This window comes from Silene latifolia, chromosome 2 (assembly GCF_048544455.1).
Source record: "Silene latifolia isolate original U9 population chromosome 2, ASM4854445v1, whole genome shotgun sequence".
Classification (NCBI taxonomy): domain Eukaryota; kingdom Viridiplantae; phylum Streptophyta; class Magnoliopsida; order Caryophyllales; family Caryophyllaceae; genus Silene; species Silene latifolia.
Window position 1 is genome coordinate 190,793,822 of NC_133527.1, and position 15,292 is coordinate 190,809,113.

The 15,292-nt window shown below is 34.3% G+C and overlaps 1 protein-coding gene and 1 long non-coding RNA gene across 2 annotated transcripts; both read left to right on the top strand.

The window, feature by feature from the left end:
* The first annotated feature begins 5,742 nt into the window (after positions 1-5,742).
* Positions 5,743-6,159, top strand: LOC141641828 (uncharacterized). Its single transcript, XM_074450474.1, has one exon. The coding sequence runs from the start codon at positions 5,743-5,745 to the stop codon at positions 6,157-6,159; it is 417 nt and encodes a 138-aa protein (XP_074306575.1).
* A 760-nt stretch (positions 6,160-6,919) lies between these two features.
* LOC141632022 (uncharacterized) lies at positions 6,920-7,716 on the top strand. The gene is made up of 2 exons (XR_012537744.1): positions 6,920-7,081; positions 7,473-7,716. It is a non-coding gene; the product is annotated as an uncharacterized LOC141632022 (long non-coding RNA).
* The last annotated feature ends 7,576 nt before the right edge of the window (positions 7,717-15,292 follow it).

Genomic DNA, 15,292 nt, shown 5'->3' on the forward strand with positions numbered 1-15,292 from the left:
GTCTCTATAATTGACGGTTCAGCAGTTTTTGACGACTCCATAACTCGTTTGCATGATTCACAATGCAAATTGATTGTTAGTTGTGCATTAAATTGGTTTAGGCTTTACTTGTTGCATTTCGCTCTGAGATTGAACTCGTTCCATTAGGTTTTAGGATCGAGTCTAGTTCTTGCTTGGGGACAAGCAAGGGTTTGGTTTGGGGAAGTTTGATGCGTGTCATTTATATGATGTTTTACACCCTATTTTACACGCATTTCAGAGCTCAATTGAGTAGTTTATGCTACTATTTCCCTTGTTCCGTGTATTTCTTCCTTTTCTTGTGATTTTGTAGGAATATGAAGATTTCAGCGGAAAATCGAGCCAAATCCGTCCCTAAGTATTTAGCATTGCATTTGACATGGAGTATTGACTCGAGAAATGAGCTTGGTGCGCGTTTCAAGGCCTAAAGATAGCAAAAGCAAGGGTGCGTACGAGTTTAGCAAGCAAAGAAGCATTTCACGATATTGCAGCCTCATTCAGATGGCTATATCTCGAGTTCTAGAGCAGATAATCGAGTGATTCCAATTGGAGGTGAAAGCTTATCCTCTTAGATTTCCAACGCCGTGTAGAACGCCTGATTTGACCAAGTAACGAAGAAATGACAGCTGTTTTAAGATCGGTGCGCGCTGCAGGAATCGTCAGAATGCAATTCTGTACAACACCTTTGGTCGATCGACTGGCCTCAGTGGTCGATCGACCACCACGCGAGCTGATGCGCAAATTAAAAGATCGAGAATTAGAAAGCCCAATGTATTCTTAGGTTTAGGAATAAGAGTGCGTGATATTCCTATATAACTAACCTATGTTTTCAGAATAATCATCAGTTTTTAGAGGAGAGACATTAGGTCTCGAGTTTAGCATAGTTTACATTCAAATACTTTAGTTTCTCAATAAAGTTCGCTATTTTGCATCTGGATTTCCTTTCGGCCTTCAGTTTCGGTATTTCTCAATCATAATTTCAGTCTTTAAGTTTATTATCTTCGTAGTTAGAATTGCTAGATTAGGTCCCTAAAGCCGTAATTTTCTTTATTGCGAATTTACTGTTAAATCGTTTTAATCATGCTTCCGTTTACTGTTTTAATTGCTTTCGTAGTTGTAGTTAGAATTATTATGAGTAGCTAAATACCCCGTGCTAAGATGCGAGGGGATCTGTAGCGAAGACGACGTAGATTAGTAAACCTGATGTCGGCCTTTGGTCGATCGACTGGATTAGTCAGTCGATCGACTGGACCTGTTGGTCGATCGACTGGCTTAGCTCGTCGATCGACTGACGCGCGATAGATTAGCACCGTTTCAATGTTTTAATTGCAATATTTGACAACGAGACCGAGAGGAGACTTGTTAAATGCTTAGTATTTGACCGACCCACAAGATCGAGAGATAGGGGAGGGAAAATAGATTAATAAATTGAGACGGCTAAATTGCTAAGATCGAAAGATAAGTAATTTAGGCATTAGGAATCACTTTTCAGGGCGAGAGCTAGTATTAGCGAGACCTAGGGACCAGTAGCATAGGCTGAGAGGCGCTACTAGTTAAGAATGGACCGAGAGGACTTCTTATTTTCCCACCTATCGTGATTTATCAGACTTACTTAGATACCGTAAATCACAAACCGGGCAGATGAACCAATCGTCTTAGCTTCCCTTTTATTATTTTCTACACCTTCTTATTTAATTGCTTTAGTTATAGTTTTTATTTTGTTTTCGCATTTAGATTTAGTTATAATCCAATCCAAAACCCCCCACAACTGTTACCCATAGACTAGAATCAATAACAACTATTATCTCCCTACCTCCCTGCGGATCGACCCTTACTACCGCTTGCTAGTTGTAGTTCGGAATTTATAAATATTATTTTTGGTACTCACTTCGGCAGGTATCAAGCACGAACCAACCAACTGCAAGTTTTGCGAAGAAAAGCTCAACTCCTTTATCATGGCATCATCGTTTAGGACATCCTACCTTCGATGTAATGCGAATTATCAATAAAAATTTACCTTTTAAGTTATCTAATTTCTCGTCTTGTGAATCATGTCAAATTAGTAAGAGCAAGAAACAACCATTCGGAACATCAACCTTCAAAACCAACGCACCACTTGAACTTATTTTTTTGGATTTATGGACAAGCGCCGTTCATTCTCGTGAAAATTACAAATATTACGTAATTTTCGTAGACCACTTTACCAAATATATTTGGTTATTTCCACTAAAACGTAAATCAGATACCCAACAAGTTTTTTTGCGATTTAAAACCCTTGTCGAAATTTTTTTTCAAAAACCAATAAGACAATTCTTTTCCGACAATGGTGGGGAATTTCAGAAAATGATACCCACCTTGCTCGATAATGGCATAAGCCACTTTACCACACCGCCTCACACTCCCGAACATAATGGATATTCTGAACGACGACACCGTCACATAGTTGAAACCGGATTAGCCTTGCTTGCTCACGCTAAACTGCCTACCACGTTCTGGCCTTACGCGTTTAGCACGGCCACATACCTCATTAATAGACTACCCACACCTACATTACAAGGACAAACTCCGTACTATAAGTTGCATAACAAATTGCCGGTATATACAAAACTACACAATTTTGGATGCCTCTGCTATCCATGGCTAAGACCGTATACACATCATAAACTCGAGTATCGTTCTATTCCTTGCGTTTTCGTTGGCTATTCTTCAACTCAAAGTGCGTTTCACTGTCTCGATCCCAAAACCAATAGCTTATACACCTCGAGACATGTTACATTTGTTGAAGATGAATTTCCCTACTCTCGACTACGCACCACAACTCCGTCACCGACTGAAAATACGGACCCTGATGAGTGGTGTCCTCCTATGCACACCATTCTACCCGCTGCCACCACACCCAACCAGAATCAAGTCTCCAACACCACCTCGACATCAACCCCTATTCCTCGCTCTCGCCACCCAATCACAACTGTCTACAGTCGAAGACAAACCTCCTCGACAAATCCCACAACCACGCCTGCTTCCACACCCTCTTCAAATACTATTAGTTCATCCACTACACCCTCATCCTCTTCAACTACCAGTCCCGACAACAGCCAGCCACAACCACCTACACAACAAAAAGTTGTCACACGGCTGGCCAATAACATTCGAAAACCAAACCCACGCTATGCCAACCTTGCTCTTACTTCTGCCTCATCCAACTCGTTGCCCACAACCGTAAAATAAGCTCTTGTTTCCACTCAATGGCGTGAAGCTATGCAAGAAGAATTTCGTGCCCTTGAACGGAATAAAACATGGACATTAGTCCCTAAACAACCATCCTACAACATAATTGGATGCAAATGGGTCTATCGTATTAAATATAACCCCGATGGCTCCCTAAAACAACATAAAGCACGCCTCGTTGCTAAAGGCTTTCATCAACGACCCGGATTGGACTATACAGAGACATTTAGCCCAGTCGTTAAACCCGCTACTGTTCGACTACTTCTTTCCTTAGCTGTCACCCAAACCTGGCCATTACGACAACTTGATGTCAATAATGCCTTCTTACAAGGCACTCTGACAGACGATGTCTACATGGCACAACCACAAGGCTTTGTCAATGAATCAAAGCCAGCCTATGTCTGCAAGCTCAACAAGGCAATTTATGGCCTCAAACAAGCTCCTCGAGCTTGGCACACCGAGCTTAAATCGTATCTAATCACCTATGGTTTCAAACAATCTATCTCAGACTCCTCTTTATTTATTTTTAACACCAATGACATTCGTATATACATGCTTGTCTATGTTGACGATATAATTATTACAGGACCAAACCACCAACATTTACAACTATTTATCGATCAACTCGCAAAACGATTTTCCATTAAAGATCTTGGACCGCTCTCCTACTTCCTCGGTGTTGAGGTCATACCAAACTCCCTAGGCCTTCACCTAAACCAATCTAAATATGTTCATGACTTACTTCTAAAATACAATATGTCAAATGCAAAACCGAATTCAACACCTATGGCCGCTGATTGCCATCTTGTCCGTGAAGATACTCAACCCCTTCAAGACCACTCAAACTATCGCGCTATTGTCGGCAGTCTTCAGTATTTATCACTTACTCGACCAGATATTGCCTTTACTACAAATCGACTCGCCCAATTTCTGCACCATCCTATCGCAGCTCACTGGTCTGCTCTCAAACGATTACTCCGCTATCTCCAGGGCACTCAAACTCTCGGCATCCAACTCTATCGGGAATCTCCTTTGTGCTTACATGCCTTCTGTGATGCCGACTTTGCGGGTGATAAGGATCAATACCTATCCACAACCGGCTACATTACTTATCTAGGCCGCAACCCCATTTCGTGGTCTTCAAAGAAACAACGAGGTCTTGCTCTATCAACTACTGAGGCTGAATTCCGGGCTATTGCAGCTGTCACTACTGATATTTTATGGTTACGAAATCTACTAAATGAGCTGCACATTCATGTCACAAAGGCGCCTGCAATTTACTGTGATAATATCTCTGCTACTCTCTACGCCAAAAATCCCGTCTTCCATTCTCGTATGAAGCATATGGCTCTCTCATTTCACTTTGTTAGGGAACAACTTCAGCTTGGCCACATTCGCATACAACACGTCGCAAGCAAGGATCAACTGGCCGATGCACTTACTAAGCCCCTGCCCATGCCTCGTTTCCATGATCTGCGTGACAAGATTGGACTCCTCCCTCCTACGTCCATCTTGCGGGGGCGTATTAACAATATTCCAAAATCTTCTACACCTTCCATATCTTCCTCAAGCAAGACACAATCTACAACAAATAATTCAAGTGTATAATTGTAATATATTTTTCCATAACTTATGTTTATAGCCTTCTTGTATAGGACTCCATCTATTAGGTCATTAGCATTAGTATAAATAGGATGCATCTCATTGTAAATTTATTCATTGAAATACAAAACCTTAATTTTATACATCTTATATTTACATCTCTGTAAGTGTCTCCCTTGTACAATAGAGATAGTTTACGTGTACGTTCTATATCAAACTGTTATATAAGATAGCGCATTTGGTTGCTAATTGCTGGTGCATACCATGATGCAGTGACTGCACGCTCAATGTCGTGGTTTAGTTCAATGTAGTTTTGTATGGATCATATTTGTCGTAGCTGTTAGAGCCTTGTTAGGGTAACCATTAATGTCATTTGAATGCTCTTTCTCTCTAATTACGGAAAGCAGACACTGGATGTTCAGCACTGTACACTACAACCCTGATGTTGTGCCGCACTTTCTCTGTTACGTCGACCTCAACATTTGTAGTGGGTCTAAGATTGAGCTCAAGTTAATTGAATTATTGCTTGCATAGTTGCATGCTCCCCGGTCTTGAACAAGTTATCAATTACATCTACCGGTGACGCAAGACGGTATTCCAGCCAATGACGATGATTCAATTGATTCGTTTTCGTAGAGCGTCGCAGTAGGCGGAGGTCATCATCGACCCCTTTTAAGGTTGAAACTAAACTTAATTACCTTAGACGATCTTGTTTTGTAAATTAGGGAGGTGAACTAATAAGTCAATGTGAAATTGTATCGAATTTACTACGGAGTCCTCGCTCGTAATTAAGTGATTTACATTATTAGAAATCGAGTGGGGAGAATTTTAGTTTGGAATAAATGGTCCATACCTAAACACAGCTTCCTTGCGTGGCTTTACCATCATGGAAATATGAATACAAATGCTAAACTGTTCAATTTGGGGATCAGAGAGAATGATACCTGCTATCTGTGTGGCTGTGGCAGGGAGGAGCTTGAGCATTTGTTTTTCAGGTGTGATTATAGTACGGAGATTCTTGATCTGGTGAGAGCAAAACTTGGCATCAGAATACCGAGAGATGACATATTGAGGTGGAGATTGAGTAGAAGAGGAACAAAGGAAGATAAAGGAGCGATTAATGCAATGATAAATGCGTGTATGTACCTGATTTGGCAGCAACGAAACTCCAGCAGGGAACATGCAAGCATCTTAAGACCGTCAAAGATTGTGGAACAAATATTTCAGGTGCTAAAACTTAGATTCAAAGCTTTGACAGGAGGGGGGTCTAGCTGGATTCGAAGGTGCATAGATGAAGTTGAGCAATCCTGACATTGAAGACGACTCAGACATGATTGAAGAGGATGAATGTTCTCGATTGATTTTTTAGGGTTTGCTATTTTGGGGGTTTTCTCCTGATTTTGTTTATCTGGCCCTTGTTGTTGTTTCTTAAAATGTTTGAGTTTGGGCCTGACCCATACTATAGACGGTTGGATGATGAGCCCGGATAGGTGCTCGGTTATTCGTGTATGGTCACCTTTGCGTAAATATTTATACAACTTACATTTTACCAAAAAAAAAAAAAAAGAGTGGGGAGAATTGTATAAGAGTAATCGTTGTATTATTAATAATCTTTCATTCATCTGACATACAATAAAAGACACTTTATATAGTGTCTTAAACCTTAGACCTAGAATCTCCAACAAGATATTATTCATAACATAATTATATTATTATGATTACGCTATAATACATATACATACTTTACCAAAAAAATGCACTTCTTCGTTCTCTTTCTTACAGTCAAGTAAAGTCAATGAGGTACTTTACAGTTTCACCCAAAAACCGAAGAAAAAAAATTAAAATGATGATGACGTGGACTTGTTGATGCATTGATACTACAAATGGTTGCCATTGCCATTGCCATTGCCATTTGCCATGAAGAGTCTTGAATGAAGTACGTACGTGTGTAGATTGCATGATTTGCATCTGTCTCATAAAATTTGCACAATTTCGTAATAAGTGAATCTCACCATGCATGCACTGTTCATTAAGATTAAAAATAATTAAATTAAATTGTTGATGGACCCTGTATAAATAGAGAGAAAGAAGTGAAGCATAGCAATACACAAAACCAGCAAAGATAATAAAAATACAAGTTCAATTACATACATTCTCTCTGAAAATGGCTGTTATTTCAACACTCGACTCATTCAACGCAGCCTTTTACATAACGGGAACTCCTCCTTGCCAGGTAAAATATTTTCTTTATTTCACTTTTATTGCCTCTTTTCGCTCTAACTTATCCCAAAATTATTCACCCCGTTTTACTTCTATATTTATTTAGTAAGAAAAATAATTGTGATCCCCAATATGTCGTTGGCAATAGTAATTATCATCTAATGGTATATATATTTGATTTAATTTGTTTACTTATCTAAAAATCTCCAAGTATAGTAATTATGAATTTATATTTCAATTTCTTATTAATTGACATTTTAACATACGTCCATTAGACAAATATATTAGAAAAACCTTAAAACTAGTTATCATTTAATGGTATATATAAGATGGGATTACTTGAAATTTAATTTAAGTGATGATTATAATCTCAACTAAATACTAATGTAAATGTTGGTGTGCAGGAGTCGGGTAACGCTGATGACGCTTCCGCCCCTGTGTAGCATGCTTACACTTTCGTCGTCTTTGGCCTTTAGATAATTCCAATGTTTGTTGATGCTACCTATGGTTAATTGGTTATGGTGTGTGTGTTTTTTGTAATGTTTTTAAGTTTGTTCCTTTTTTATGCTTTTAAGTCGAACTATGTTGTCTAATGTAATTCGACATCATCAACATCTTCAATAAAATCTAAAGGCACTTGTGAACTTACGTGTATGTGTTTATATGTCTTCTCTTTTTCGTTTAATTATTTTGTTCGGCTCATATATAGTCCTTGTTTGTATTTTATAGCAAGCATTTTATTAGGACGGATCAACACACTTACCAATTTTTGTATATATTTTAATCTAATTGTTTTCGCCCCCATATTTTATATCATACCCAACGACTTAATCCTAAATCGTTGTGTCGCTAATAGACCTCATAGGATCGCAATAATCAAGCCTTCGTGAACCCCATTTAGGATAATTTGTTTCAAACTATAGTTACTCCATTTCGTTCAACAGTATAACTATTTAATTAATTTTGCTTCTACTTCCTCTGTACCATACCAATGGTAACACTTACTATAAACGGACGTACCACACCAACGGTAACACCCTATATTTAGCCCACAATATTACCAAGTTATCCTTATACTCATTCGATATTTACACAAAATGTCATTACATATCCCGCCTACCAACCCACAATTACATATCCCACCTATTTTTTTTCTCTCCTTACTCTTATTTTTTCCACTATTAGAGATATTAGTTAGTATAAGATATTATTATGGGTATCATAATAATATCCTATAGAATATTAGGAATATTCTTGGATTATCCTCCAAGACGGTTTACTATATTATGTAACCGACTCATTAATAATAATCACCTCATTCAGGTATTCTCTCCCTTCTATTATTAACATGTTATCAGCCTAAATTCGATCCACTCAAAAACTCTTCCACCTGCTACAATCTCGTGTGTTAATCGCCGGCCGGAGATGGTAAAAATTTGTTAAAATTCATTAACTTTTTATGATAAAAATTTGCAGCTAAAAAATACTCCGTATATTGTTATTAGTAAATATTTGTAAATTAACCTCATTAATTTCTAGGAAAAAAAAAACAAAAAAAATTCAAAAAAAAAGATACTCATTTTATTACTTCTTACGATTTAAATTTTTATTTATTTCTCTAATTAAAATACATTAAGGGGAAACATGAAAAATAAGTGAATTGTCAATTTAAATTATATAAATAATACACTAAAAAATAAAACTCTATAAATACCGTGCATATATTGCACTAGGCTTATATTAGTAATAACTGTATAAATACCGCGCATTTATTACGTGATCTAAACTAGTTTGTTTATTAATTATTCTTATTTTATGATAGATTAGTGTCCTCTACTTAGTTATTACTACATGTTGTCAGTGAGACCCACTCACGCAATTATGCAAACCACCCTATAATTATAAAACGGATTCGAGCCTAACTTTTATAATAAATAATACTCCTTCTATTTCGGTGAATTATTATTTATTTTTTTTTACATAAAGACGAATGCATAAGAAATAAATTAGGGTAAAATTGTCTAAGTTTAAATATTTAATATAAAAAATACTTGTCTAAAATAAAAATAGATAACAATTCACTAAATAGAAGGAATAGTAATATTTATTTTTAGTATTAGGGTAAAATCGTCTTAGTTCAAATATTTAATATTTGCATGAAACTTGACGCCATGTTCAAACTGCAGGTGACTCCTTATGGATGAGTAATTGAGTATACAACTATACAAGCATTCAATTATTAAACCACGAGATACACCCCAACCGAGTCGCAATCATTCTTTTTATTTTTTTTGTTTTCTTTCCTCTCTAATTCAAATAAAATTTATTAGAGATAAGCACAAATTTTGTTACTCGGTAAGACTAGATGAATATATAATTTAAATTGACAATTATATATCGGTAAAATCGTCTTAGTTCAAATATATATAATTTTGTTACCCGAAAAACCCGACTCGCTTGACCCAAAATGGACCCGACCAACAAACCCGAAACAAACCTGAAACTCGAAATGACCCGTCCTGACCCGAAATCAATGAGAGACTCGAAGTGACCCCCACCCAAATTAACCCAACCCAAACCCAACCCGATAACCCGTTTTGCCAGGTCTACAGTTTATAAAACGCGCATTAATTGTGTGGGATCTAAACTAATTTGTTTATTAATCAATATCTATCTATATTAATAAAGGAAGCTTTTGTAATTTAAAGGATAATATTTGAATCTTACCTTAACAACAATACGTAGAATAGGTAGTTTTATTTAATAGAAATAAATAAACAATTTATTCATAATAACTATACATAGTCTATATATTTGAGTAGGACACAATGTCTATACTATATATAAATGCAACTCATCCTAGATTTTCCCTTCAATAACAATATTTTTGGTCTTTCCTGCTTATTAGTCTCAAACTATACAGTTTTATATTACATATACAAGATGTTGGTTACGATGTTTTTACTAATAAATTTCTTTTTGTTATAATGATAGGATGAACTATGAAGATGTCAACAACTCGAAAGGGAACGCGGAACTTGATTCATACCGATGGAAAGCACACTGCACACCACATGTACAATGTATTAATGTGTCGTACTTCATTCATTAATATACTCTATTACGGAGTGTATAAATCTGTGATATTATTTCCCTTTACATGTATTATTGATGAAAAGTTTTTTAAATTATGAAGAACATAGTAATAATTAACAAACTTCGTGACGTTGCTAAGTGTGATATTGTGAGTTAGCTAAGGCACGTTTAAATTTTGTTCTAATATGCAAATTATAGGTCATTGAAACATTTGAACGAGAACGGATTCGTAATGCGTACCACTTCTTTATTCGTGAAGTACGTACTACAACTACACGTACAATTACTTTTTTATAACTTTCCTCATGCATAGGTTCGTTGTGTTAATAAAGAGCTGAAAATTGACCTTGCAAATAGGGAAGACGGAACTGTGAAGACCTGTCAAAGGAGGCGGATTTGAGGAAGAACGAGGATTGGAGATGATGAGAGTTGCATAGGGTTGGAGATGAACAAGGATTGTGTAGTACTCCTTTCCAGGGACGAAGCTAGGACAAAATTTGTACCTGGGCCGATTTTTATTTTATCGATATATACTCATTCATTAGGGTGACCTCAAACCATTATGGCAACGGTTTTTATTTTTAATAGGATTTTTAGCGGAGTATAAAACATATTTATTGAATTAGGATTTATTCTTGTTTAATTATTGGATTATGCATTCCTTTTTTCCAATAAATTAATTTACTCAATATTTACAAAGCGTTCTTACTACCAGCTTAAACGATAAATAAAATTACAAATGTGAACAATAATAAATCTCTTATAAGACGCCTTTATGATAAATTAAAATAGGGTTAAAGTCGTATAAATAGTACTTTGATAAAATATGGGTCCTTCCTTTTTTAAATAGTGTAAATAATTATTGGGCGAAAGAACTATTGTTGATAAAAAAGAATGTTTAATAGACAACCTAAACAAATAAAGCAAATTGTTAAAAAATTAAAAATAAAACTTAAAACTTGCAGGCTACTTTCCTCGAACGCGTGACCTTCTGGCTCAATTGACATAGTTGTGATAGCTTCGTCTCTGCTCCTTTCGTTCCCGTCAATTGTTGTCTTTTGGTTTTGGCACAAAGACCAAAGAAAGAGGAGAGACCCAATAACTAAATGACAAGTGGAACAAATTGAATGAGAATGATCAAATTACTCATCAAGTTCATTCTTAAAATAGAAAGGACAACAAATAACTGAGACACTCCAAAATGAGAAAGGACAACAAATGACCGGGACAAAGGGAGTAATAGATTAAACATTTTGTTCTGATTGGAAAAATAATGTTACAATGAAACGTAGGACAAAAGTTATTACTCTGATCGGTTATTTGTTTGTAAGTTCGTCTAAATAGAGGTTGTTTACATAAAGGTTGCTTAAAACGGATATATTAATAACAATAACATACTCCATTAGAATGAAATGATATTCTTAAAAGATCCCTTTTACAAAATTTATTTATAAGATCGTCTTATACGGGAATTTGTATACATATATATAGTAATATATCAGTTTAATTTTCTATTGTACATATTAACTACGAAACAATTAGAATCATAAAGCATGGCCAAAATACTCCGCAAATCAAACATATTTTGCTTTTTTAGATGATAAAAAGAAACCTTAATGCATAATTGCATATTAATCACGGTAATTAAGCTAGGTTTACGCTTACAAAAATGCATGTTACTAATTAGAGTAATTATATCATGGACCGTGTGATAAGTAACTATTTTCGTCATTCTTTAGCTATAGGACTTTTATAAGATATTTTTTATTACTGTCAATAAGTCTTTCTCAAAGGACCGTGTGATGTGTAATTATTTTCATCATTCTTTAGCTATAAGACTGTTTTTAAGGTATTTTTTTTATTATTGTTAATAAGTCTTTCTCAAAGTTGAATTAAAAAAAAACTCTCTACCAAGCGGCCCGTGCATCGCACAGGCATTAAATCTAGTATATATATAAAAGAGGCTTTTTTCAGGCAATTCTAGAGACTCCAACCTAATTAATTTTTATTTAAAATAATATTATGTATAATTATCCCAATATATCTATCTATCTATCTATATTAATAAAGGAAGCTTTTTTCGAGCGATTACAGAGAGTCCAGCTTTTACGAAACTCCAAAAATAATTTTAATTTCTAAAAAATAATATTCTAGCCAGTCCTAATAGAGTTTAAAGTGCAATTTGTTAAAGATAAAATTATCATGCAAAATAGATACTTCGTAGAAAAATGAGTAAAGCATTCACTTGATTGGTTTATCTTCCAAAGAATTTGGGCTAATCTTAAATACATTGGCTACTCTAACGTTAGTTTATTATCCTCTACTACTATAACAATATTGAATAAATTCATATTTTAGAGTTTTTATACTAAAATATTATTACGTAGTAGAACTCTACAATGGGTAAACTTCTAGGCTTGATTAGATTGTGATTTTATGGTTGTCAATATATATATATACACTTAACTAACGATTGCGTCCATCCCACTCGAATCTCTAATATATGTCTGTAGAGAATTTTTTTTTTTTTTAACGACTCTGTAGAATTTCTTTCAATATATGCTCTAATGTATGTATTTATGATTGTAGGTGTTTCATATTTTTGATGAAAGTAAAAATTGTGAATTGTGCATAAGAATTCAAGGGATTCACTATTGTGCGGTAAGTCAGTAAGTAACTTCTTATGTTGCTTATAATTTGTGATATGTTTATTAAGGAGCATCAATTATAATCTTCAATATAAAATTGATTATTGTATGGAGCAAGTTTCATACTTTTTAGAGTTTAATGTTTTTCTATTCTATTTTAATCTAATGATAGATAGAAGATAACAAGGTGATAATATTACATTAATCTTATGTGTGCTAATGAACCGTTAGTAACTCATCAACAACAATAATTTACCCTGCAGATTTTTGCCCGATTCCGTGTAAAGGTAATTATTGTGTACAAGTTTGCCATGTTTCTCTCAAAAGCGTTTACTCAATTTAACTATAATTTTATTTTTACTCCTATTTTTCTTTGAAAAATTATGGTACTCTGTATATGACATGCAATAATTAAGCTACTTTTATTTTAAAATTTTGTTATCTACTTTATCGTTTTACCCTCAATGATTTAGATTTGGTTTGCTTTTGATAGGTAATAACCCAAAGTTGAATTTAGGTAAAGTATTACGGAGTATTTCTTTAAGAATCAGTACGGTTCTACTTAAATGTAGTCGTTTAAAGTGGATGCATAAGTTTTCCCAATGAGATATCGCAATAAATAGGTAAACAAATGATCGGAAATTCGGGATGTATGAAATATTAGTATATTACGGAGCATTATTTATGCAAAGTTGCAAACTATGCTTTTTCAGTATTCATGTTAAAGACCGTCTTTTGATCTCCCACACTGTGTCTTTTATAAAACGTTAATCGAATTTGTTAATTACAAAGATCTTGAATTCGGATAAAACTAGCATAGTTCAATTTCTACCATCTCACCCTTTTATTCTAATTTCTAACACAATTTTGACAAACTTATTGCTCAACACCTTTAATAATCAAGTATATCTCATGAACAACGGCCATATAATTTAATAATCTCTAATCTGTAGCATTAGTTTTCAATTCCGTATGCATCACTTATTAGATTTAAAGTCTAAAGATGGTACATGTTGGATACATTGAGATATAAGGAGAAATTCTCAAATCGATAATCTCTTGATATTGATAATAAATTATGGAGTAAAGTCGTATCTATATTTTTTTAGTAAGAATAAAGTTCTTATATGTGATGACAAAACCTCTAAAATTCCAAAAATCACAAAGGTTAACTAATATTGTCCGTGTCCCTGTAATAAATTAATGCAAATTAATAAGATAAAAAATAAGTCGGTGTCCATGTAACAATGGAACTTCACATGATCTCAAAAAGAAAAAAAAAATATTAGAAATAGAGAGGGAAGAAATTAAAGCATAAAGGGAATCGTTGTATTATTGATGATAATCGTTCGTATCTCGAATGATTACATTGGCTCGACATTTATAGTACTCACGAGATCTAAATCGTATCAACTAATATCGCAATATAATATAATTATTCTAATATTGATATTATTCCGATTACGATAATATTACTGTAATATTCCCCTAACAAAAAACAATGAAATAAAGCTCAAAATGCAATTACAACTTACATGAGATAAAATATCATAATATTGACATGAGATATAATCCGAGCTTTAGAATTATGAACAATGTACCATATTCCACATAGAAAATAATTTTATATCTTGGTATGATCGTGAGTTGAAGTAACCAGCTTAAGACAATAATATAGGAGGTGGGGTGATATTGTGATATACTTCCCCGTCTCAGTTAATAATTTACATTTGTTTTGTTTCCCTCTCACAAAATAAAGTAAGTGTAGAATATTCACCGGGACAGAGGACGTATACTAATTTAGAGCTGCAAACAATGGCATAACCCGAAATTAAAATACGATATGAAAGACTCAGAATCAATGAATGTGGATTGAGGTTATTGACCCCTTTATGTTACAAACATGACACGAGATTTAATATGGTCAGGTTTCGGTTGAGCATTTTAAATACCAACCCGACAAAAATGACCAATTTACTAAATTAATCCTTGATTGGTTACTAATTATTCTTGCGTGCAATTAATCTTAACTATTCAAGTGCTTTTAGTAAATTAGAAATATATTAAGATGAGTAATTTAGTCAATTTAAAATTGGTGTTCGCATCGAGCCTTTTTGTAGACGGTAGTTGGCATTTGTAGTAGTTAGTTTATAACTTGGGTTTCAACGGTGGTTCAAGAGACAGAATATTACAAGAGGCCCGTGCATCGCACGGGCATTAAATCTAGTATATATATAAAAGAAGCTTTTTTCAGGCAATTCTAGAGACTTCAACCTAATTAATTTTTATTTAAAATAATATTATGTATAATTATCCCAATATTTATGCAAATTCTATCTACATACGATTTTATTAATTTTTATTTAAAATAATTTTATGTATAGTTAGTTATCCCCAATATTTGTGCAAATTCTATCTAATATTTGTGCAAATTTTATCTAATAGAGTTTTATAAGTTATGTACCACTGGAAAATCATAA